This window comes from Podarcis gaigeae, assembly GCF_964106915.1.
Source record: "Podarcis gaigeae genome assembly, chromosome: 11".
Lineage (NCBI taxonomy): Eukaryota > Metazoa > Chordata > Lepidosauria > Squamata > Lacertidae > Podarcis > Podarcis gaigeae.
The window spans coordinates 22,008,499-22,034,758 of record NC_139687.1 but is presented as its reverse complement, the minus strand read 5'-3'; the positions used below and the strand labels follow the sequence as shown (position 1 = coordinate 22,034,758).

The following is a 26,260-nucleotide window of genomic DNA, read 5'->3' as shown; positions in this document are numbered from 1 at the left end:
ATCTAAAGCAAATTAGAGCTATTTTACAAAAAAAGAGATTCATAATAGCTTTTCAGCCTCTTGTGGCGTTGCAAAATTTTCTTAGCACTTACATGTTTCATTCTGAAATGTAAACAAGCTCTTAAATCAAACCCTCCAATGTAATAAAGAGGTCTGTAGACTTTTCTAAAGTGTATTCATCCCAATTTCTTTCTGATTTGAGAGCCTAAAAGCAGTACTATAAATGAATACACACAGCCTAGCTAAGAAAAACTGAGTTTTGAGATTATCTCAAAGGATGTATTGACAATCACTGTACTGCAGTGTAATTAATGGCTTGGATTTTATGGATCTTCATGCTCTTTAAAGAATATTGTTATATTTCAGTGCCGGAACAGTACAGAAAGCATTTCAGATGACAGCCCCTAGTACAATAATTTATTTCCCATGGTGTCAGTCACAGAGCTTTAGTCTTAAAATGGAAGGAGAAGCAGGGACCTCGAGTGTGTTCTGTAGTGAAACCTGTGTGAATGGAATGTGGGTCAGAAGAATGGGTTGTGCCCTAGAACAGCAGCAGATGGGAGAAGGGGCAACTCAGAAATGAGAGAAGGAGCCAATACAGAATGGGCCCAGGAACCAAAAAACTGTTGTTTGTGGCATGGAGGCAGCGGAAGAGAGGCAGCGGAAGAGAGGGAGGGTAAGACGAGAGGTGTCAGTCCTCTCATCAGATATCTGCTCCCATTTGCTAGTCTTGCTCTTGCTGGGCCTCTCACCATAAGGCAAGCCAGCTTCTATGCCCAACTGCAAACTGGAACCCAAACAATAAATCTTATGTGTGTACTAGAATAGGCACAGTTCCAATTTCCAGGTCTCAAGGAATTGTCTGAAGGCAAATGACACAGAAACTTTACAGAAGTAAAAATGGCACGCGTATCTTTTCCTTTCCCCTCGTCCTTCCTACAGCCCATGTAGCCCATTCTCTCAAGAGGGTCAGGAGGGACTTCCAAATGTCATGGAATACGACGTATGAGCTTGCAGGAAGAAGGAATTGCTTCAAATTAATCTGATGAATCTTGCACTGGTATATTGCTATACTAAACAACGTATTAAATTCATTAACAATCAGAGATAAACAGTACTAATTTTGCATTCATGATTATCAGTTCTCATTCGCAAAAGGTTTGCTGTGATAATTCAGTCTAGGATTCAAATGAATAATAAGTTTTCATGTCTTTAGATATTGGTATCAACGCAACACTCTGTGATACTCCTAAGCATCTTCAATTAGTCATCTACAACATATTTAGGAATTATATCACCCTTTTGTTCACAATGATTAATGCTGCTTTTATGCATATGCCATCTGTGTATGGATGCTAATAGTGTAGGAGGCTAGAAAGGTCTGAAGCCAATCACTCTGATGCAAACTGAAGACTTATTAATCTAAGAATATTGCTGTATGACACTCTGAATGGAGCAACTTATCCATACATGATTAGAATCAGTTATTAGCTTTCATGCAATCTATTCTACGCAGAAAAATGGATTTACCATGAAACCCACCAATAACACAGAAAAAACAGGAATTCAGAGCAATTTCCTGGGATTAAGAGAACAGCTCATCTGTGAAAGGCGATTAGTGTATTTCTTTGACTTCCAAAAGGAATAGGTATTGAAACTCAATGGCATGAGCTTTCATAGTTCTTAAACAAACATACCCAATCAGGAGCCTAAATATGGAGGAATTGGAATGCAGCAGAGTACTCAAATATGAAAGGTAAGAGGACAAAACAGTAATGAATCTATAGGGATGTACTAAAGACATTTTTTTTCCTATTAAAACAGCCAAGAGTGCACCTGGTGGGAAATTGTGACAACCGCTAAGCTCTTTTTCTTCCTTACCTCTCCAATCCTTCAGCTTTCACTGGTTTTGTTCAGCTTTGTTGCACTCCAGGCACCCCTGGAGACACTGTTATGTTATGTCGCTTAAGGCACACTGCACACAAAAACCAGGCTCAGGGAATGGCTATTATAACTTATTTAATTAATTTCCATACTGCCCTTCATCCGAAGATCACAGCACGGTTCACAGCGTAAAAATACTAAATGTAAACACAAAATACATAATACAAGAGCAAAAACAAAACAAGCCCATAACCTCCCTACCACAAAGACATTTCAAAGGCCGCTGCCTGTCCTGTCCTGAGCTTTCTCTCCCTCGGGGCCACTGCCAGGCCTTGCTTGGGGCTGCTGCTTAGAAATTGATCTCAGCTGCTCGCTTACTGCAATTGGTGGGATTGGAGGGAAGGCTTGGGACAGCGACCCCAAGCGAGGGAAGGCTTGGGACAGGCTGGGTTGTGGCCCCCCAAGCAACTTCCATGCAGCAGCCCTGGTGGCGCACGTAAGTCTCTTCCTCTCTTCTCCCCACACGCCCTCCCTGTTAAGTGGAGTGCTCCCCACTTCATGTGATTTCAGTTATACACACGGAGTCCCACAATGTAACTCCTACATAAGTGAGAGGAATGCCTGTACATTGAAGGGGCCAAGGAAGCCTCCCTGGGGAGAGTATTCCAAAAACAGGAACCACTGCAGAAAAGTCCTGCTCTCATGTTGCCGCCCTCTGGACCTCTCATTGAAGAGGCACACAAAGAAGGGCCTCAGAGGATGATCACCAGGCCTGGGTGCCATTGCCCATCGTAGCCCCTCAAAACCAGAATCCCTTCGGGAGGCTCTGGGACATATTTGATTTTGTGGTTGCACTCCACTTTTCCAACAACCATGCTGATCTCTGAGCAGCTAACAATGAAGAATTAAAATTAGCAAACATCAATAAAATAACATCAAAATATGGACTAAACTGGTGAACTCCGATGTTCAGCAGGGGGTGGTTTGGGGAGGGAGGGGTGTAATAGCAGCTACTACTTCTAAGCAAGCTGTGGTAGAAATGATTTTGCAGGTAAAACTACTCAAATGCAGCTCACCTTGGATGCCAGAGACATTTCACCCACAATATGTTGACTTTTTCTGTAACACCCTTGGGGGAAAAATAAGGAAGAACATTCCACTGCATAGTTGAGCATCCTGGCTACCACTCAGGACAATGTTTTCATGTACCTACCATGTGTACATTAGCCCAAAATGTACAACTGAAGTACAGGTAATTAAAAGACAAGTATTGCTTGTGTTTTAAGTGGTAACCTCAGACACACAACAAGCATAGAAGATGGCAATTTAACACAGTGACATTTACATTTTTCTTATTAATAACATCCGTCTCCTCAAAATTGTGATTTTCAAAATCCTCAGGCATGATTCCAAGTAAACACCTCCACTTCTGTTATGTTCACACTAGAAGCTTACCTACTGAATATTTTTAAGTGAATAATACTACTTAGTAATGCTAATAATAATAAAAGGTTGGGGTTTTTTATTGTATTTTATTCCAATTATATATAATGTTGTCAAAAACCTATGTTAATCTCTGCCCTCCTTATTTGAGCTGGTTTAATTCTTCTCTTTCAAGCCAATGAAAACTAGAATTAATGCTCCATTATTTAAATGTACTTTGAAAAAGCGAACAGAGTGAATTACTTCCAAACTGTATAAGCAAAAATCTAGTTAATAATATCAATGTATGCACATCAAGCAAGCAAGTGGTTTTTCTTAATCTCTCCAGTGTCACAGCAAAGTCACCAGCTCATCGTGCAAGCTGGCACTGAGCCCACAGAAGCTCATAGAAATATATGAACATTTAAAGGATTTCAAAAACTGTGGCACAGTTTTGAGTAAAATTAACCAGTTAAAAATTGTGCCCTTGGATTTCCAAGTAAGGTTAGGGGATCTGTGCCCTTGGATTTCTAACTAAGGTTACGGGATCTTTTATTATGTTGCACTGTAAATAATCTTGAAGAAATGAATTTCTGGCTGTACAGGTATAGGGATAGATTTGCTGTGGTAATCTACTATGCCTGGCATGTTACTTTCAGGCAACGCATGTTCAGCCTTATTAACTATGCAGTCCATAGTGCATTTCTTAGTGCCTGGCTATTAGCTGCAAGTATTTTAATAGCATACAGATGAATTACATAATCTCTGCCATTTTTTCATTAGGAGGTCTTGAGAACAGCATTATCTGTACTGACAATGCCCCTGTGTTTGAGAAATCTTTTTATAGTGCTTCAGTTTAATGACATGCAAGCCTCAAACATTGTGTGCAACTGATAAGCAGCTCACACAAATCCAGAAAGTAAACATTCTTTGAAGTGATGTGTTTTATACACCAGAAATGCCGCATGTCTGTCACGCTAGGAATAGCATACTAGAAATGTTATCAATGAACCAGACTACAGGCAAATTCATGGATGTGATTTTGGCTTATTTCCCATTTGTGTGCCCAAGCCTAGAGGAAAAAGGTAGATATATACCAAGGCCCCAAACTGATGCTATAATCTAGATTTTCACATTGCAGCACACACAATATAACAATCCATGGGGGCTGTTTGGAGGATCAAAGTACATGGCAGACACCTGTAACAATCTTCCAAATCTCTTCTTTTTTTAAGTGGAAAAAGTAGCCCCTGAAATTGAAATGTTTTGTGTTATGCCACATCCTCTCTATGGCAGCGTTTTTGTGATTTGCACCCACACCATTCACTCAGAATCTGAAATTATTATTATTAATTATTATTATTATTATTATTATTTATTATTATTATTTATACCCCACCTATCCAGCTGGGTTGCCCTACCCACTCTTGGCAGCTTCCATCACATATAAAAACATAATAAAGTGTCAAACATTAAAAACTTCTTGATACAGGGCTGCCGTCAGATGCCTCCTAAAAGTCAAATAGTTGTTTATCTGTTTGACATCTGATGGGAGGGTGTTCCACAGGGTGGGTGCCACTACCGAGAAGGCCCTCTGCCTGGTTCCTTGTAACTTCACTTCTCACAGTGAGGGAACTGCCAGAAGGCCCTCAGAGGTGGACCGCAGTGTCTAGGCTGAACGATGGGGGTGAAGACACTCCTTCAGGTATACAGGGCCCACTAAATGTGCCCACTAGTGCAAAAAGGTTGGCGACTCCTGAACTAGTTTCTACAAATCCTCATACCCTTCTCTATCTTCTATCCAGACAAGCAACAAGCATTGTCAGAATTCCTGGACACACACACACACACACACTTTGGGGGGGGAGCATTTAAGGTATGAAGGAGAAGTTTTGAGAGCCAGACAGGATGACTTGGAGGGCAGTATTCAACCCCTGGACCCCATGTTTCTAACCCCTGTACTAGGAAGGAAAATAAATATATCCTTATGTTTTGTCCTGCAAGTGAAAAAATAGCTGCAGATTTGTGACTCTGAACACAAAACGGCAAGGGATTAGTGCTCCCTTCTCAACTACCAATCCTCTGGTCAAACTGGCAGCTTCCTACAGCTGCTTTTCATTTTTTTAAAAAAAAAAGTCACCAAGAAGATGTTACACACATCTGCCACGCATCATTTACTTACCATACTTAATTACAACCAGTGGGAGAGTACACTGGAGTGCCAGAAATGTCTCATCTACCCATTTTAAAAAGACAGTCTATATTCACAATTCATCTAAAATGTTCACATTTTTAAACAAAGCAGATTAGATTATTTGTTTAGTTGTGAATAATTATGGTTTGATTTAAAGTAGTTTTTTTAAAAACTGTCTCCTCTTAACTTTGATATCTAGACTTCCTGGCTACCGTCCATGAGTTCCACCATAAAAAACCATCCCTTACATCTATTCATTTTTTGAAAATTAGATAACCCTCTGGTTGCTACTTTTCCATCATTCATTAACTGGGCCATCTTGAAGATGCCAATTTAAAAATGGATAAATAGTGCTAATATTACATTTCATTGAAAGCAGAGCAATGCTATCTGAGCTCAGCTACACAAGGATAGACGAATACAAGCTATACCTCATTCATTCAGCAAACTACCAAACAAAGCATCTGCAACAACATGAAGCAAAGGCAGACAGCAATCTTTGCTGACATTCTCTGCATGTATTACAGAATTGTGTGAAAGCCACAAACAGAGTTCCATTTTCATTTCTCTTTTCCCAGCCCAAGTCAACTCAATTTGAATTTCAGCTGGCTCTAAGTCCACTACCATTTCCTTCAACGCTGTCATTTGCTCAGTTCAGTTAAAATCCATGTGTCTGCACACATACAAATTTCACACTGGACCATACCATAGTTCTACACAGCACAGGGGTAACGGACATGGCACCCAAGGGCAGTTATGTAGCGTAGGCTGTCAGTACGCAGGGCTGAGCAGAGGGGTGGGAGGGAGTGAAACTGATGCAGTATGCATGCGCATTCAACTAATGGAGTCTGTGTCGCTCAGAAGATTGCAGCCACAGAGATGAGAAAAGAAGAGTTGTTCCATTATCTGGAGAGGTCCCTTCCCGGTTCGCACAGAGAAACCATTTTCAACAAACCCTAGTGACGGAAGTACACAGCTATATTGAGGCAGCACCAGGTGTTGAAATTTTGCGTCCCTAACAATTTTGCGCATGGGGAAACTGCCCCGTGTCTGCTCCCCGCTACACCACTGCCTGAGGGCACATAGGCAGCCTTAGAGGCCTTTTGTGTGCTCAAGGGGTCCCATCCCCAGGCCACTGAAAGAATTCCTCTTCAGCCAAATGCAGCTTTTTCCAAGGTTAACTGCAACATGGAAGCTGATTTCAAGAAACTGCAGCCGAGAAGGAGAAAGCTGTTTCATGTATGTGGCTCACGCAACAGCTTCTCTGGCGTGCAAATGTGCGCAAACACGTTGGAGACCTATGAGTCATAGCATCTTTCATCCATATGCGATTCCTTTACAAGATTCATGGCCAACAATACCACTGGGCAAAGTAAGGCAGCCAACCACTGCCTTAGGTAGTGAGCTGTAGTGGCAGCCCCACCAGATATTCCTCCTGAACCCTTCATGTGTTTCTCTCTGTTAAGAGGACAGATCTGGTCTGCCTTGCACCCTGTAAGTTGTCTTTCTGCCCTCAGCTATGGTGAAGGATAATATACCGTATTTTTTTCACCATAACACTCACTTTTTTCCTCCTAGAAAGTAAAGGGAAATGTCTGTGCGTGTTATGGAGTGAATGCCTGCGGGTGGCGTGGGGGATCTGCTGCAGTCGTGAGCAGAGGATCCATGGTTCCCCTTCCTTCCCTCCTCCGTGGTTACAAAGCATGGATCCACATGGATCCTCAGGATTTTTGCATTGGGCTGCTCCAAACTCACTGTCAGATCACATGTCTGTGGCCACAGCATGAACCACAAAAATCATATATCCACTATTTCGTTTAGAATATTTTTTTTCTTGTTTTCCTCCTCTAAAAACTACATGCGTGTTATGGTCTGGTGTGTGTTATAGAGCGAAAAATACGGGATTCTGAAATAAGATTCGGCCGTCAACTCATGTGGCTTTAGCACATGGAAGGGAGACGGGAAAGAGAGAGAGAGATCTTGTCCTTTGCCTTAGTCAACAAAATGCCCTGTGCTTGGATATGACTGGTATGAATTGGTTAACTATTGCCGTAATAGAGAGGGTTCATGCAAGATGTTGTAAGCAAATTAATGAAAATAATGGCAGATTCTGAAAAATGCCAGTAGAATGTTCCAATCAGAATTCCGAAGTTACCAAAAAAGATTCCAGCCTCTCGATAAATCTATTAGAGTCAAATATTTAATCAACCAAGGAAACACCGATGGCCGCCACATTGTTAATGGATACCAATAATTCAGGTACTTACTAGGAGATGATAATACTGTATTTACTAGAATGTAATGTGCACCTTTTTTGGCCAAATTACATCGTGAAAATTAGGTTGTGCATTAGATTTGATTGTGCCAGCAAATACTTTTTTGGTTCCATGGTTTTGAAAACTGAAGTGCTTATTAGATTCATGTAAATACGGTACTAGGTAGCATATGTTAAGATTGATAGTAACGGATATTTGCACCAGAGCGGTCAAAAGAAAGTTCCTAAAAACCAAAATGTAAAAGTAACTAGTTCAATTTAACAAACCTACCAAAAGATAATTATACTTTATAATTCGCAAAGATTTTATTTTCCAGAATCTACTAGATACTATTTTTTAAACATAACATACCTAATATTCTGAAATCTACTACACCCACAGGTGGAAAAACATTAGCGTGATCCCTTACATATGTTTTGAGATAGTAATGTACAATCTTTATTTTTTGTTCATTAAAGTAACTTTTCTTATATGGATAAGGCATAAAGGCAGAGAGATAAGAAACTTGGCAAGAGTCCCAGTTGTTTCCATGACTAATATAACATCATTCTACTTGCATCACCAACAGCATGTAGAGCCAAAGAAAATCCTATACCACCTCCCTATAGCAGCAACGATAAAGAGTTTTCCTGAGGAATGGAGCAACTTTGGGAAGGAACTGTGGAATGGGCTTCCCCTACTTGGTCTAAGGCAGGCATCCCCAACCTTCAGCCCTCCAGTTCCCATCATCCCTGACCACTGGTCCTGTTAGTTAGGGATCATAGGAGTTGTAGGCCAAAACATCTGGAGGGCTGCAGGTTAGGGATGCCTGGTCTAGGGGAAATTACACCAGCAGTGCAGAAAGGAATGACAAAGTGTTTCCTCATTGCCAGATTGAAATGAAATCCCGGCACTCATTGGAAGCATACTCCCCTGTTTTAACATCAAACACCTTGACTTAGTGGTTTGGGAATATCTGATTGGTGCTGGAATCCAGGTTGGATTACTGCTATGTGCTCTACATGATGCTGCCCTTGACATTGGTCCAGAAGCTGCAGCTAATGCAAAATGCAACAGCTCAACTGCTCATTGGTGCAGAATTTTGCTACCAGGTTACTCCACTGTTGAAAGAATCACACTGGCTGCCAATTATCTACCAGGCTAAGTTCAAATTGCTGGTTCTGGTATATAAAACCCTAATGTAGCTTGGGGACCAGGATATCTACAAGACTATCTCACCTCTTATACACCCAATCAATCACTGCACTCTACAGGAGAGGGCCTTCTTTAGATAACAGGACTTATCACTGTTCTGCACAATATTGGAATTTGGCCTTTCATGTCATGGCACCTACCCTTTGGAATTCCCTCCTGTTGAACATTAAGACAGATGCCACCTCTATTGCCCTTTGGGCACCTATTGAAGACCTCCATCTTTTAGAAAGCCATTTAAGTAGAGATCTTTCGCAGTCTGTGCTGGAATTTTTAAAGATGATTCAAATTTAAATTGCTCCAAGGCCTTTTCTCACAATCGAGATGTACAAAAGTTATATTAAATAAAATGAAATAAATTATTGCTTGAGCTCCTCTCAGAGGAAGGACAGGATATAAATTTATTAATAAAATAAAATATTCCTTCAGAACTCCTAAGATTTTTAAGTCGCATGGGACGTTCCTTTTTAAAGTTATGTTTCACAATGTCAAAATAATATTTTTAAGTACTTGACAGCGTAAGCGGAAGGTCACTAGGTAGTGCTGATTTAGCAACCTGCAATACAAATTATATATGGATACCTATAAGCTCACAGGCATCATACTTTAGGAAAATTGGATTCTCATCTGACAACATTTTTGTGTCCTCCATTTTTTTTTATCTTGGCCAATGGCATATACTCTCTTGCACTATAAGTTCATAATAGGGGCTACCACAAAACTGCTTCAGCTTTTGGCTAATTATAAACTTACACAATGCCCTGACACAGTATATTGTTGTCTACCAAAAACAGGATAGACAAGCTCAACAGTACAAAATGAAGGACGGAACAATACACCTGTGACACACTATTTCCAACCTGAAATTCACACAAAACCTGTTCCCAGTTAATGCATTACAGATCTTTGCCTATACACCAAACCGCTTGTAACAAGTAACATCATGTCCTGGAAAGTGTTCAGAAACTTCAGGTTGGGATAATAAATTATATTTTGGAACTGAAAACATCCTTATGTTATCTGTCCTGATACAAGATTTGTTTTACCTTTTGGCCGTTCTAACAAGCCATATTCATTCCTTAGAGCAAAATAGGGTTTATTTAAAGCTTTGGGAATTGCAGGGAGCAATTACAGGGGAAAGCTGTTTAAAGAAAGACAACATCCTTTATTCTCAACATAGTTCCCTCTTGGGGAAAATTACAATTAAAAGAATAAAACTGGATCTTCATCCGAACTCTAAAACCGATGCCCAGAAAATGTTCTGTATTAATATGTTTCAGTCAAGATAGTAGGGCTGTTCAAATCAATTTCAAAACTGATATTTTAATTTTCCCTGCCCAGCCTTTTTGGAAAAGGGCCATAGTTGAGTGGTAGAATGCTGGATGAAGAAATCGAAATCAGATTATGGTTTTTGCCAAAATCTTTAATGCTTAAAACAGTACGGCAAATAATCAAGCCAAGTGTTAAAGGCACAGAAAGTGCATAGCAGAGCTAAGTGAGCTAAGACGTTGATCCAACGGTTGACATGTCCCCTGGGGCAGACATAGCTTTAACGCAGCAAGCAGAATGTTTCTTTGGACTGCGCAAACAAATGGGAATTGCTTCTGGTAGGTTGGGCTTGAGCTGTCTGTTCATGCCAGTGCCAAGGCTATCCTCATCCCAGCTCACTGGGTCCCTCCCAAGGATCATCAGCCTCCAACTCAAGCTCCTCCAACCAGACAGTCCAAGAGGTCTTCTCACGACTCAGGACAGAACATCTGCTTTGAATACAGAAGGTCCCATGTTCCACCACCCACAGGTAGAAATTGGAGAGAGCTCTATCTGAAATCCTGTAAATCCGCTGCCAGTTAGCTGAGCTAGAAAGACCAATGGTTTGACTCAGTTTCTAATTGTCATTGTGATTTCTCCATGCACATATTCTGTGTCTGCTTGATGACACTTACTGCTGTGCAAATATCTTTTTGCCGTATTAAAGGGATACTGACATATAGCTACTTGTTGATTATAACCTAGTTGAGCCTACTGACATTCCTAGTCATCCATACTAGGAGACAGGAGTACAGTGGTACCTCGGAAGTCGAATGGAATCTGTTCCAGAAGTCCATTCGCCTTCCGAAACGTTCGGAAACAAAAGTCCGGCTCCTAATTGGCTGCAGGAAGCTCCTGCAGCCAATCAGAAGTCACGGAAGCCCCGTGGGATGTTCACTTTCCAAAGAATGTTCGCAAACCAGAACACTCACTTCCAGGTTTGTGGTGTCCAGGAGCCAAAATGTTCGACTTACAAGGCGTTCGGGATCCAAGGTACAACTGTATGCCCCCAAAGGCTAAACCAGCAAATAACTCCTGTGTGTATCTCATGTGTGAATCAGGCTACTTGTATACATAGTGGGATTACTGTAAAAGAAACTCGCTCTCAGTAGGACTGTATAATCCTAGTAAAAGTCCAGCCAACAGCCAGTTCCTTTAATGACCATGACACTACTGTCTCCCGGTGGCCAAGTAGATGTAATCAAATGTCACGAGAAAGCAAGCACATTGGGCAAGGCGAGTGGAAACAGGAGGAGACTGAGAGAAAATGACAGAGAGCACAAGGGTTAAGGAGAAGCAGGAGGAAAGGAGATACAACAGCCATTATGATAAAGCACCTCACATATTTCAATAAACCACACAAAAGACACAGAGCAAAACAAAAACAGACACACACAAGCTTAACATTAGTACGGCATTCATAAATCAGTGAAGTTTAGAGCCAAGGGAGCCAGCTTTGTGTTCATGAATTATTTGCAACATATTCAATTACTAAAAAATGTGGGAAGCAGCACAGATCATGACTTCCATATATAATCCTAGACATTCGTCTCCAGTATTGAATTCCTGGGAGAAACCATCATCCCTGCACAGATACTCAACGCTATGAAAAAATATATTGGGGTGGCTAAATAAAAATCAGAAAGCTTGCTCATGATTTTAAACACATACTGTATATGTTAATCCTAATGAAAGTATTACACTTATGCTACTGCAGCTTTCTGGTTAGAGTAAGTATTATTTAACGTACAGCAACATAAGAACATGAAAATGTTTAGTATTTTCTCCAATGGATTCAAAGGCATTGTCTTCCTATCAATAATGAAACTCAAAAGCATTCACTTGCCAAGCAAGTACCAATAAACACAGAATATAGATACAATATTGTTGCTGTAAAAAAAAACTCCCACACACATTCAAAACCAGCCAAAATCCAAACAACCACCTGGTCTACTGCCCCAGAAATGTATTGCTGGAGAGCTCAACCTTGGCTTTAAGTCCCAACTCTGGTACTAGTGTTCTCAGCATTCATTTCTAAAGCTGCCTTAGCTGGCAGTATCTGTGCCAGGGGCAGTAGCAGGGTCACAGCCTGTGCCAAAAACCCACAGGGCACTCCAAGGCACTGGAATGTGCAGGAGCCAATGGATCAGTGTAACCATGCACACATTTTGTATTTTAAGGGATACTACCTGTTAGGCTAGGCAAAGTTAGATAGCGGTCTTGCTTGCCAAGCATAACATTCTGTTCCCATCTGCAACAGCACAAGCCACTGTCAGTGTCACCATGGCTGACACAATTTATGAAGACCAGGCTGCACAACCATCATCCTAAGAATGCCAATGAGAATAACAGAATGAAAAGTAAGCATGCCGTTGGTCTACTTCTGTACACGGGTGGATCAAAGTAATATGTAATGGATTAACAGAAAGAAACCACAGCGCTCAGGTAATGTAAAAATGGATCCTTAGAAATTAGTTTGATACAAATGTGTTTAGGATTACAGTGCAAGAGGCCCATCCGAATTATGGCAAGTTTTTAGGAGTTCATTCATTGAGTCATTTACTCATGATGAAGGTCAGGCTTGAGTGTTGTCCACAACTGCTACTATACTGATGCCAAGATGCAGTTTTTATTCTGTTTTTTTAACTTGCAATAGGTGTCAAGCCATTCAGTCTAAACAGGATGTGCCTTCAGGTCACACCAAGACAGAACTAAGCACTCAACCAACCAGAATGCTGTATTCCATATAATAGCAGTGCTGGGCAGAATTAAGAGTTTTGGCAAAGAATTCTGAAGCAGACTCCCATCACTTAGGAAAATAAGGTGTCTGGTGTCTTTACACTGAACTCTCAGTTATCATCCAAGGCAATTATTAATTTCTCTTACAAAATATAGGCTTACAAATAAAATATGGAAGCACCACTGACTGAATCTTGGCCACCCTCTCCTCCACCTCCCAGACCAAATTCTTATCCCTTTGTCCAGCCTTGCCAGGATGCCAATTTGTCCCTTGCATTTCAGGTTTATGTCTGATGCCTTTTCCAACTGCACAAAAAGCCAGAAATACTAACTCTATAAATAAACATAATCCATGTAGCTTTCATCTTCCTGCAGAATATGCTATATGAAGAAGCTGTAAAGCAAACAAGCAATAAAACAAATAAAGACTGCATATCCAAAAGTGACCATTTAAATGATTTTTGATATGGCATTAAAAATCTGTACTCTGTGACAGATTTTAAAGCATTTCTGAGAGACAGTGATATGCCCCGTGGCATTTTAGTAGCCATCAGATCTGGAGAGTTACAATGACATGCAGCATAGTGTGAAGATTGACTTGGAAATAAGTCTCGGATACTTCAATGGTACTTACTCCTGAGTAAGCGTGCACAAGATTTTAGTCTTAGTCATAAAATACTGGCATGCACTCAGAAAAGAGAATACAAATTTGGAACAACTTAAGATGAACAGTGCAATACTGGCCCAGCAAGAAAAAAAACAAGAAACACTTATCAGGACTTATTTCTTCCACCACCGGGTAAAATTGTATGCATTTAAACCAAGTGTGCCTTAATACAAATCAACTGTGTCACATGATTTCTTGCTGAAGCTGCTGTCTTAATATTTTATTTTATTTCCCATTCTAAATTAGCTGCCATCTGCTTGATTTCAAAGGGGATCTCACTCTGCTTGTTTTACCTACTGCAGAAAGGAATGCTGTGTTGAAAATGCTGCACTCCGGAGGTGGGGGAAAGGATTCCTTGCAGTAGGATGCCAAGTTGGGAGGGGGGGGAGAGGCGGACCTCTGTACAGTTGCAATCGTTTGCCCTTTACCACGTAATCCTTACAATTCAAATCTCACATCATTTCCTGGGCAGCACTGCAAGTTTGAACAAGGGCACATTCACCCGTTAATGTTTAATTGCATTGCCTTCCAGAGTGGATAACCCACCTACCCACCCCCCCGCAAAAGGGAGACACTCTATTCGGAAAACAAAACCCAAGAAGCGTGAAAAAAACACGCAAGGACATTTAATAAAGCAGCTTACCTCGTTCAGTTCTGCGGAGGAGTCATTTCCATATTTCATGGCAACTCCAGAATTCATGATTAGACTTTCCAGGGCTTGGCTGCTTTCTATGGATTTTAAGGTTTCCAAGCTCTGCTCCAGAAGATTCAACACCCCCTCCGTCTCTGAGCTTTTCCTGTCTTGCACATTTTGCTCTAGACAGCCATTTTCACTCAACATTTAGCCTTAAAAAAAATTAACAATGCACAGGGTTCTCCTAAAGAGGCAAAAAAAAGGGGGGGGAAGAGCTGGTTGCCGTTTCACAAACAATCCATTGCTGCAAGATACTCATTTAAACACTGCAGAGTGCACGGCCAGACAGGAGTGCAGACGAGCCGTAACGATCTCTCTCCTGGCTACTAAAAACTGCCTGGGAGAGCTGGGCTTCCGTCTTATGTCTTCATTCTCCCCTCGCAGCTAGATCGTGGCGGGGGGGAAGCATCTCCCAAATGAGTTCAGCGCATCTGAAAAAAATTTGGGAGCCCCATAGGCACTCACAGCATCCAAACCCACTCAAAGAGCGCTGGTTAGATCCGATCGGGAGGTGGAGGACAGAACAGGACACAAGACGCAACGAGCTGCTCGCTCCAAAGTTTCCCCTTTCCAAGAGAGCCTGGAGTTGTAAGTGGTTTATGATCAAACACAGCTGTCTTGCTGCTGGCTACAGGGTGCATGGAAGAGGCGGTACGAAAGGGAGGAGGGACTGAGAGAATGGGGAGGGGGGAGGGGGGGAGGAAGGAAGGAAGGCAGCACACATGCTACAGAAAGCTCACTTTGGAATTGCAGGCGTCCTTTCCAGAGTTCTGCGTGCTAATTGCAAGTTGCTGTGTTCCAAAGTGCAAAGCAAACCAAATAAAGCAAGGGGAGAAGCCACCTAGTGACCTTGCTGCAGGTTCTTTATTTCCCCATTAAATGAACTTCCCCTTTTGTGATTCAGGAGGAAGCTTCCAAATAAAAATTTAACAAGTATTTAGGGCAGATCTTACTGGAATTTCCAAGCGCTTCGGTGCTGCTTTCTTCACATGAAGCCAAAGACTTAAAACACAATTATTATTTTTTTAATGACTTGCAAAGTAAGCAAGCACTCGAAAGCAGGAAACAGTGTGAAATCTGCCTTCCCTTCAAAACCCCAATTCCTACAGAAAGCAGCTCTGAAAACCTAAAATATATTTTGATAGACTGCTTGTGGGGGGGGGGGGTTGTTCAGAGATCCAGTTGATTTGATTTACTGGTTTATAAAGGTTTCTTCACCTTTCTTTACAAGAAGTTTCCCCAAACATGTTTCACGTGAGCTACGGTAAGTACTTTTCTGTGCACCAAAAAAGGCAAAAGCAAATGGTTTTAAAAATACATGGTGGTGTTGAAGCCACCCCTTTTGTGCTTTGACTTCAGTGCAAATGAAAAACATACTTCTCAAAATCAAACAAACCAAGTTCTTACTTGGTCATGAGCCTTTAAGCGTATGGAAACCAAAATAACACAATCATCAAAATACAACACCAAATGCATAAAATTGTAGCATCTAACTCTCCCTCTTCCAACCTGATTGCACTATTTAGTATCTTGGAAATTCACAGGGAGAGAAAAATACAAAATATAGGGAAAGCAAAGTAAGATATTTTATTTGGTATATTATACACTGTCCTATGTGTGCTGCCTAGCTACTAGACAATTGGAGCAAGTTGCAAAATACACAAAAAGCAATAAGGTCAGCATCATATATTACTTCTTTTAAAAAGAGGCTGTCACACACACCCAGCAGCAAGTAGCATCATAATGCTTTATAAAAAGTCATAAACATGGGTGCGTCCCTCCTTTTGCTAGAGTCAAATGATAGGGTGAGAGTATCTGTACAAGGACTTATCTTACGCAAAGGAATTGCACGCTTTAATTTCCTGTAGACTATCACCCGTCTCCTATGAAAAAGGCACACGCTGGATGGAAAATTAAATCGCCATAACTCTAATTTGATTAAATGAAAAAAACATATAGTACATTAACATCTGCTAGAATTTGCTTTTAAATTACTATTTCAGCAGAACTTTGACAAAAAACAGCTACTGACCATCAACCACCCTAAACAGAGATACTTGTATGTAGGCATGCCCTACTTCTATGGAAATGCTGACAAACCTAAGCTATTTGCATAAATTGCATGTAGCAATAGTTCAATATATCTACAGAAAGAAACCATGAAATTCACCTCTTTCACAACATCTACACTTTATAGATCCATCCACAACAATCCCAAAGTCTCATTCTTGATCAGTCCTTATCTGTCCAGACCTTGTTAGGATAAATGTAAAATTTGTTGGGGTTTTTTGCCCCTTGTATTTATGCTTAAATACATTAAATCACAGGGATGCGGGTGGCACTGTGGGTTAAACCACAGAGCCTAGGGCTTGCCGATCAGAAGGTCAGCGGTTCGAATCCCTGCGACAGGGTGAGCTCCCAATGCTCGGTCCCTGCTCCTGCTAACCTAGCAGTTCGAAAGCATGCAGTGCAAGTAGATAAATAGGTACCACTCTGGCGGGAAGGTAAATGGCGTTTCCGTGTGCTGCTCTGGTTCGCCAGAAGTGGCTTAGTCATGCTGGCCACATGACCCGGAAGCTGTACGCCGGCTCCCTCGGCCAATAAAGCGAGATGAGCGCCGCAACCCCAGAGTCGGCCACGACTGGACCTAATGGTCAGGGGTCCCTTTACCTTTACATTAAATCACATTCACCACTTTACTGCCCATTGACCCAATTTGGATAAAACCTTTTGGAGCTCTTCACAATCCCTTTTTGTCTAAACCACCCTGAACTATTTCGTGTGAGCAAAACTTCACCACCTCACTGCTCACCGCTAGATCATTAACGCACAAGTTAAGAAGCAAAGGTCCCAATACTGATCCTTGGAGGGATCCACTTTCTACATCTCTTCATTGGAAGAACTGCACATTTATTCCTGTTCCTGATCCAGCTGCAAAGCATGGAATGGCAGGGAAAGGGCAGACAAGAGAATTGTTAATTTTGCACTCCAGGACTGTAGTAGTAGTACATCTAAAGCAGTCTATGTGCCATAAGACCATTAAGTCCAAGGTCTAAAATTAACTAGTTGTGCCATTGCTTATAGGATGTCCCAGTACTTTTCATCTGGTTTGTTATGGACTTGCTAGAGGAAAAACAGCTTCCCTCTGGAGGAAACCACAACTATTTTCCTGCTAGTGTCCTAAAGACTCCCCAGGTCTTCCAGATCCTGACAAATCTCACTTCCTGGTTTTAAGCTCAGCCTTACTGTAAGTCTGCATCAGCAGGAAGAAGACATCTTATCCCTCTTATCTGACCATATAATCATAGTATTTGAGTCTACATTCAGGTTGTTTTCCTATTCATTCGTCAGGTTCCAAACCTTTTCCCAAGCCTAATGACTGAAGTGGTGACCTTCACCCAATATTGTGTCACTGGACCTAACCAGATAGCACCGAAATCTTATTTGAACGCAGAAAGTAAAAACATAGGAGTGGTGTAGAGGGAAATAGATGTTTGACTGAAGAAAGCACCTTAGTATCTGAAAGGCAACCATTAATCATCATGAAGAGCCAGGTCCTGAGAGAGCCATCTGCTGAAGTGGAAAATAGCTTTTCCTTAAAGTATGCTACATAAATATAAGACAAGTCAATTAAGGAATTCAGTTTTCATCATTATGTACTATATGCATTATGAACGTTTAACAAATATCAAAGTCCAAGATGCATAAGATGCTACCTATTTTTATTCAATTTAATTAATATTTATCATTAACAGTTCATTAGAAATAGAGTTAAACACAAATCAATGTTAATTATGAAGTATCCATATTTGAAATTGCTCATACTGTATTGCCAATGTAATTTTAGACTACACTCTTCATAGGCACGTACAAGAGTTGGTATTCAGCTTGTTGTAAACTTTATTGAGTTCTGTCTAAGCACTCAACAATGCAATTTGAGCAATATTCCAACACATGTATCAACACCATATGTGCCAGTGTCAGTGGCTTACACTTCTAGGAACAGAACATTAGGTTTCTGATGGGGGGCAGGACCCACAGATAGCAATCACATGTATTTACCAAAACAATGTTTTTCTCTTGTTAGTAAGAATTAGTTTTGATTCTAATGAAACTCAGAGGACCTCCATATATTCAGTTCAGTGACCATGTGTTATCCTCATTCTTCCTGAAATGGGATGTCCACAAGGTATGAATGGAGAAGTGGTCACAGTAAGAGAAGATCTCTGCCAATTAAAGACACTACTACCCATGGAAAAACGGGTTTTAAATCCTTACAACAGGGACATCAGTTATGAAGAAGCAACATGTGTGTTTCATTGAGTTTTTCCATTAGTACTGATCTAATCCTTTCCTGATTACCACTCGCAAGTATTTTGAAAGGAAAAGCTGCAAACTACAGGTCTGTCATAAAGGCCGTGCTCTGTCCAGAGTACAGTAACTCTCAACAGAAAGTAAGCCTCAGACATCAGTGCCTTGGAAAATAAAATGGAAAAGTAAAATATAAGGGTGGGAAATCCCATTACACTAACTGCACTTCAATCAGTTTCCTGGCCACTTTGGCACACTTGAAATACTAAATCTACTTAAAATGTCATGTCTCTGCCCAAGTTAATCTGCTTCACAGTTGGTATTAGTTTCCCTTTTCCAATATTTCATGCCACCAAACCGTTTACTAATCTGCCAAAATTAGTCCGTCCATTTCATTCTCAAATTATCTGGTATCTGTTGGACCCCCACCTGTTAACAGTCCCTCAGAAAATGACGTAGAATGGCAAAACGCTTCCCAGAGAAGCAGAGCAGGCTTTTTGCATCCTCTCTTGTTAAGAATGTAGAAACTATGTTTCCCTTAGATTATTCTTTTTATCCATTTCATTCCTTAAAATGTATCATTTTGTGTAGTGCAATTATTATTGACATCTGTTAAGTTTCTCAGATTCTTGGTATGCCAACTTTTATGTATTTTAGCCTTCTCTTTCCCCCTTTTTAATAACACACGAAATCCATCATATTGGCAGATACATTTAGTCAGTGGAGTGGTACCAGCTGGGTACTATCCAGTACCCTTTAGATTTTATTCATTCAACAAATATGATTGTAGTTTCTAATTGGTTTACCAGAAAGATTAACATTATCAATAAAATCCATTGAATTCATTTAAAGGTAAGTAATATTAACAATGCAAAAGACACACACATCTACATCTCTGGATACAATGATAGATGTGGGGTTGTTACCTGTTAGACACATGCAGTCAAGCTCTGCCCAAACAGTTGGTTCATTTAAGCACCCCTGCACCCATGTGGGTATGTAGTTCTCGTGCTGACAGAAGAACATCTACAGGGACCTTCCTTTACATGATTTCACAGATGATGTCTCGACTCCTCCCCTTATGTTTTCTCTCTTTTACCGCTTGAATCGATAGGTCCTCAAGTTATGGTGTCTGCTCCAGGAAGTACACTGGGCTTAAGGATGCAAGCACAACAAAATAACCACCTCCCTTCTTTTTAGCACAAAAATGCACCCCTCCACCTTCTCTCTCTGGTCCCTTCTTGCACACAAACACACACACACACCACAGCACCTTGTTTGCAATGCCAATAAGCCATGAAGTTCACCTTCTCTTGCCTGACCGTATACGCCGCTTTAAGTATAGAAATATGAATACCTAGCACCTAAAATTAGAACCTTTTGTTTTAACTTAAAGGAATTCACTTGGGCATATCAAGCAGATTACATAACAAACTATCCACAGAACAGCAATTGCCCTTCCTGAAATTGGAATTGCTTATTTTGATTGCTTCCCACAAAGATGAAAGGAGTATCTTACCCATACGCAGCACTATGGCCATAATCATAATCTGTCTCCCTGCTGTGGAAATAGCAATGGGCTTTTGTCCTTTAAAATGAAGCAATCGCAGTGAAAGGGTTTTTCCATAAAAATGAAGAAAAGAACCACTCCTCTCAAAGGATATTTTCCTACTTCAAAACTAAAATTATTAACAACAGCTGGATCGCTAGCTAGCTTTTTAGTTAAGAACCAAAAACAACTGAGATCTGTATGAACAACTACGGGAAGCATTTTGCCCCAACCGAAAGCCATTATCCTACGTGTAAAAGTTACAGAGGCAAAGTTTTCAATTTTCTGAGCTATACCACTGGTTTAGTTTGCTAAAGTGCTGTATTTTTCGCTCTATAAGACGCACCCGACCATAAGACGCACCTAGTTTTTAGAGGAGGAGAACAAGAAAAGCTAGCAGGAGCCGCGGAAACGCTCGCTCGGCGCGGCTCTTCAAAGATAGAGCGGCTCTTGCTGGCTTTTCTGGGAGGTGGGAGAAGGGACTGACGGGCTGCCCTCCATCCCTTCTCCCACCTCCCTGAAAAGCCAGAGCAAGCTGTGCAGTTATCGCTGAAGCCAGCAGAGCAACAGCAATAGCTGCGCATCGCCTCTTCAGTGAAGTGGGAGGAGGAAGGGGCTCCATAAGGGCTCCCTTCCGTTCCTCCTCCCGCTTTCCTGGGAAGCCAGCAGAACAAGAGGCGCTGCGCAGCTCTCGCTCTTGCTCTGCTGGCTTCAGCGATAGCTGCGCAGCCTGCATGCGCTCCATAAGACGCACCTTACTTTTCCCCTTACTTTTTAGGAGGAAAAATATATATATTAATGTGCTCCAATGGAGTTATCCGCTAGACATTCTAAAGAGAAAAGATGCTAGGTTAAGAGAGCTTGAAATGATAATCAAAGAGATCAGTGTGAATAAAGTAGGAATCAGTATAGCAAAAAGCTTTTGAGATTGTTGGCTTGACAAAGAATTTTACAATTTGCATCTTGTTCTTTAGATCCTCATGTCCTGAAAAGAAACAGCACTGAGGGTTTTTTATTGTGTATCTATATCTATATCTATATAGAGAGAGAGAGACAGCGCGCCTCAAAAGTTAGAAAATCCTATGCATGTCTGCCAACAGAAATCCCATTGGATTCTATGGGGCTTACTCTAAGGTAAGTCAGCACCTCTCAAAAACAGCTAACATGTGCATTCTTTAAAGCAATGGTAGCTGTGATTGTGCACCAACCTAAACCTTTTCACACCCACGCTCAAAAGAAAATATAGCAGCAGCCAAGGCATTCTTATTTCATATGAAAACAGTACTTAATTGAATTTTTGAAATATTCAACATACTTCTACAGAAGTCAACAGAGTGCAACACTTCTACATGCAACTGAGCACCAGATTTAAGGCTGGGAGGAAGCTTAAGTGGACAATTTAAGTAGACTGAGCTTCGCTACAACCTGAGGAATGCTCTTGTTAGGTGTGGGGGACTGTAAATTCAAACCTGCCTCACAGCTTCATTTTTAGACTATATTGTAGGGCTATTCTAAGCACCTCTCTCAAGTGTTCAGTCCTTACACTCCCCCACTTCTTCAGACTACATACTGTAAGTGAACTCTACTCACAGCATGGAAAATTTGAACGCAATAAAATGTGTAAAGTGACCTAAAAAAAATATGTTTTCTTAAAACTTGCCTTTGCCAATACACAGTACAAAGGAGAACAATGACTGTAGGATCAGAATCTGCACGGCTCCACCCAGTTCACATTTTCAGTCAGAGAAGGTGAATCGCTTTTCCTGGAAGTCCACCCTGTGTCCAATTCCTGAAGTATGTACACCAATTCCTTCCCTGCTTTCTCTTTATAATAGCATCAACTATCTAGACTCTTTCAAGAGCTGTAAAATTTCTTTACAACTGATCCACTACAGTTAAGCACCACACATAAACATTATGCTCTGTCTTCCTTAGACATCTATCAGGAGAGGTGAAAATAAGGCTTTGTGTGCCTGGGGCATAAAAATTCTGTGAGGTACATAAATTAAGTATAGTTTCCCTATACAGTACTTATTTTGCCAAACTAGTTCTGCTTCTTATTGTCATTGGCAGGACAAGGAGCAGCGTCCTGTCTCTTCCCTTGGAAATCTTCCTGTGAGTCTCTATTTCTTTTATGCAGGCTATCCAAAAATACACTTCTCTAGTCAATGATGTGGGACTGCAAATGCTGTGAAAAATATTCTTGTGCTTTTTTTTTTTTTTTTGGCATGGTCATTGTCCTGTTTCACAAGTTCATTAGTAAGAATGAATTCTAGGATTCTATGAATGGATGTCCATTGCAAATACAGCATGAGGAAAGCTTGGCAGTTTCGTTTATCGTTGTTTACTAAATAAACAGGTGAAATTAGAACATTCTCTAGGTCAGGGGTAGCCAACGTGATGCTCTCCGTATCAGTCACAACTTCCCATCAGCCACAACCATCAAGGTTAATGGATTACATTAGTTGCTATTCCAAAACATCTGGAGGGCACCGCTAGGCTGGTCCACCCGTGAGGCTAAGGGAAACAGCTGCCTCAGGTAGGACGACACTTCCCCTTTTGTCTCATGGCAAAACAGGCCACCACATTGATTGCCTTTGTTCTAGGGACTACAACTCCCTTCATCTCTAGCTAGCAGGACCAGTGGTCATGCGATAATGGGAACTGTAGTCCAAAAACAGCTGGAGACCCAAGTTTGGGAAGCACTGCTCTATGGTATCAGAAATTTATCTGATGCAAACTATCCTAATTTGCAGGGGGGGCAGATTAAAATCCCCAATTCAGTCCCCCCCCCCCAGAAAACCAACTTTATCGTCTCCAGATGATCTACAATCAAATTTTAAAAATGGCCCACATGCTTAAAAACTTTTTTTTTAAAGTTATAAAGGTAAAGGGTAAAGGGACCCTTGACCATTAGGTCCAGTCGCGGACGACTCTGGGGTTGCGGCGCTCATCTCGCTTTATTGGCCGAGGGAGCCAGCGTACAGCTTCCAGGTCATGTGGACAGCATGACTAAGCCGCTTCTGGCAAACCAGAGCAGTGCACGGAAACGCCGTTTACTTTCCCGCTGGAGTGGTACCTATTTATCTACTTGCGCTTTCGAACTGCTAGGTTGGCAGGAGCAGAGACTGAACAACGGGAGCTCACCCCGCCACGGGGATTCGAACTGCTGACTTTCTGATTGGCAAGTCCTAGGCTCTGTGGTTTAACCCACAGCGCCACCCATGTCCTTTTTCTGTGCTTAGATGAACTGCAGGATACAAAACAGCACTATTCCTAAGCCAGATAGAATTTTTAAAAGTGCACCTGCACTTTCCCCCAGTAATAGGAGCACTTGCTTAAATCAGATCAATTCTTAGTCAGTATGTTGCAAATAACTGGATGTTTAGCTAAAGCAGTTGTTTTGGGAGGCTGTGATTATTCAAACCCCTTCTACTTTGTGCATTCTAAAGAGCTTATATGCTACAGGGCAGGAAACATGAAAAGCCCACATGCAACCTGAAACATAATGCGCATAAAACCTGAAGTTTACAACCGTAACTGAAAGCGTGCACAAAAATCACTACTTGCTTATCTCCATCCACATGTGTACATTATAGACACGCTCAGCTTGGTACCATGTATGTTCTTTAACAACACAAATTACAACATCAATTCATCCGCAAATGCTGGTCAAGCACCACTGTTTTCTTTGATGAAAGTTGCATTACTTCCCTATAATGGAAAAACCTCAATACCATAGCAGAGATTCAATTAAAAGCCTCAGTTAAGAGCATCTGTTATATAAATTTTAAAAAGGCTGTCAGAACAAATGCGCCTTTTACAGCGCTCTGAACCTGCCATTCCGAGCTCTGATCAACCACAAAGGCAGGGAATGACAGGTTGACCTTTCAAGCATAGCACACAAATATACTACTATCAAACATTTTTGAAATACACTTTGATGTAGTAATCTACCACTCATGTAGAATTGGCAACCATCTGCTAAAGTAGCGAGTCCTCGAAGTAGTTTAATATTTTCTCATATTCATCTGTATTTCTTTCATGATCTAGTTAAGTTGAAGAGATAGAAATACGACATCTTAAAACCACGCAGATGAGTCCTGGGCGAATCATGTCTGAAAACCCTGAATAAAACAACGGGGGTGAGCAAGAGTCACATAAACACAGTGCATGAACCTATTTTACCTGATTCCCAGCACCAAACAAACAAGAAAACTTTCAATGCAAATAATAACTTTTATCCAAGTTTTATCCGAGTCTGGAAAGATCAAATTATCTTCCCAGAGCCACAAACAGCTGCCCATGTACTTGGCTGGACATTGTAGCTTAAGACTGTAAGTACTTCTCAAAGAGGCAGGGACAGTTTTGTATCTTAAGCCTATTTGCTAAATCCATATTCCTATAATCAATTTTCGTTTAGCCGAAGCATTTACTTGCTAATTCAAATCTGATGAAGTGGAACTACAAGTGCATATAAGAGAGCAATCTCTGAAAGAGGCATTATATTAAACCGGTATTCCGTATTCCTCTGCAGTTTCTAGTTGCCCTTTTTATTTTGTTATTAGTGCAGTTATATCTGTGGTGATGGGGAAAAGTTATGGGCAGATGGCACAAGTGTACGATAGTATATGCCAAGGCATACATGGGAGTGTAGGTACATACACATTTATGTTGCCCTTGGTCGGGGCAGACTATGGCAATATGGCACCCTGAGTGAGGACAAAAAATGCCACCCTCCAAATATTTATTTTCATTCCTTTCTCCCTCTGACCTTCCCTTCTGTGCCCCCTTGGCTCGGTGACCTGTGCGGAAGAACCGCCTGCACCACCCTAAATCCGGCATTGCCTTGGTCTTTCTTGGACATTATAGAACACAACTGGAAATGTGGGCTACCTTGAAAGGCAGGTGCATTTTCCCACTGGAACAAATGACAACAAAAATCAGATCCTATCATCCTCGCCAGCTTTGTGTATGGGTAATGATTCACAGAAGATAAAACCACAGGCTCATGTGAATTACAAGAGTTTCACTTCAATTCTGTCACAAAATTCAGTTACGGAGGATAAACACCCAAGAATATATGCTAATTGTACGGATGCTTCCACATGCAAGGCCTACAGATTCATTTGCAACCTCTCACTCCCTGCTGGAGACAGAATTCATATCTATCATTATTGTGACAAAACCTTAAGATTCCTTTCTTGGGCAACTGCTATTGGAACAGGATTTTATTTGATTCTCCTGCTCTAGCCAGATCTACTATAAAATAAGCACAGGCTACCCCCATGTTTCGAGGGATGCGGGTGCCGCTGTGGTGTAAACCACTGAGCTTTGGGCTTGCCGATCGGAAGGTCGGCAGTTTGAATCCCCGTGACGGGGTGAGCTCCTGTTGTTTGGTCCCTGTTCCTGCCAACCTAGCAGTTCGAAAGCTCATAGGTACCGCTCTCGCGGGAAGGTAAACGGCGTTTCCGTGCACTGCTCTGGCTTCGCTGACCACATGACCCGGAAAAACTGTCTGCGGACAAACTTCCGCTCTCTCAGCCAGTAAAGCAAGATAGGGATGCTGCACTTATAGCTGCCAGTTTTCCAAACATGACTGGCTTACACCCTTGAGGCAAACAATAAACATTACTAGCAACAAGAGAGGAAACCTATGGGTGTTGTGAAGTTTTACTTAGCCAATATCAATGCTTATTTAATATGAATATTTATTTCAAATAGGCCACATAGCATGCATATACTTCTACCTGTAGAAATATTAAAAGTTGTAGAGCTAAGCATACCAACGCCATACCAGACAGGTGTTATACTGGACAGAGTATTTGAAGACCGAGTTAGATAGCAAAGGTGGCAAATCCATTCAAGACTCTCTGGCTGCCAAAGACAAGGAAAGGGAACCTGTGGCCTTCCAAATGATGCTATACTACAATTCCCATCATCCTTGGCCTCTACTAGCTGGTGCAGATGGAACTCCAACAGTATCTGGAGGGTCACAGGTTCCCCAGTTCTTGTTTATGAGACA

General features: G+C 41.3%; 1 protein-coding gene across 5 annotated transcripts in view; it reads right to left on the bottom strand.

Annotated features, from left to right (window-relative positions):
* MCC (MCC regulator of WNT signaling pathway) overlaps window positions 1–26,260 on the bottom strand; it is a 202,268-nt gene that overhangs the window by 128,871 nt on the left and 47,137 nt on the right. For 2 of the 5 annotated variants that reach the window (XR_014556073.1, XM_083702241.1), the window contains exon 1: window positions 14,325–15,180. The exons of the other annotated variants lie outside the window; for them this stretch is intronic. Coding sequence is in view for 1 of the 2 variants with exons in the window: in XM_083702241.1 (XP_083558367.1) it covers window positions 14,325–14,522 (198 nt within the window). In the remaining variant the exon portion in view is untranslated. Of the gene's footprint in view, window positions 1–14,324; window positions 15,181–26,260 lie in introns of those variants that run through there. 5 annotated transcript variants of the gene reach the window in all.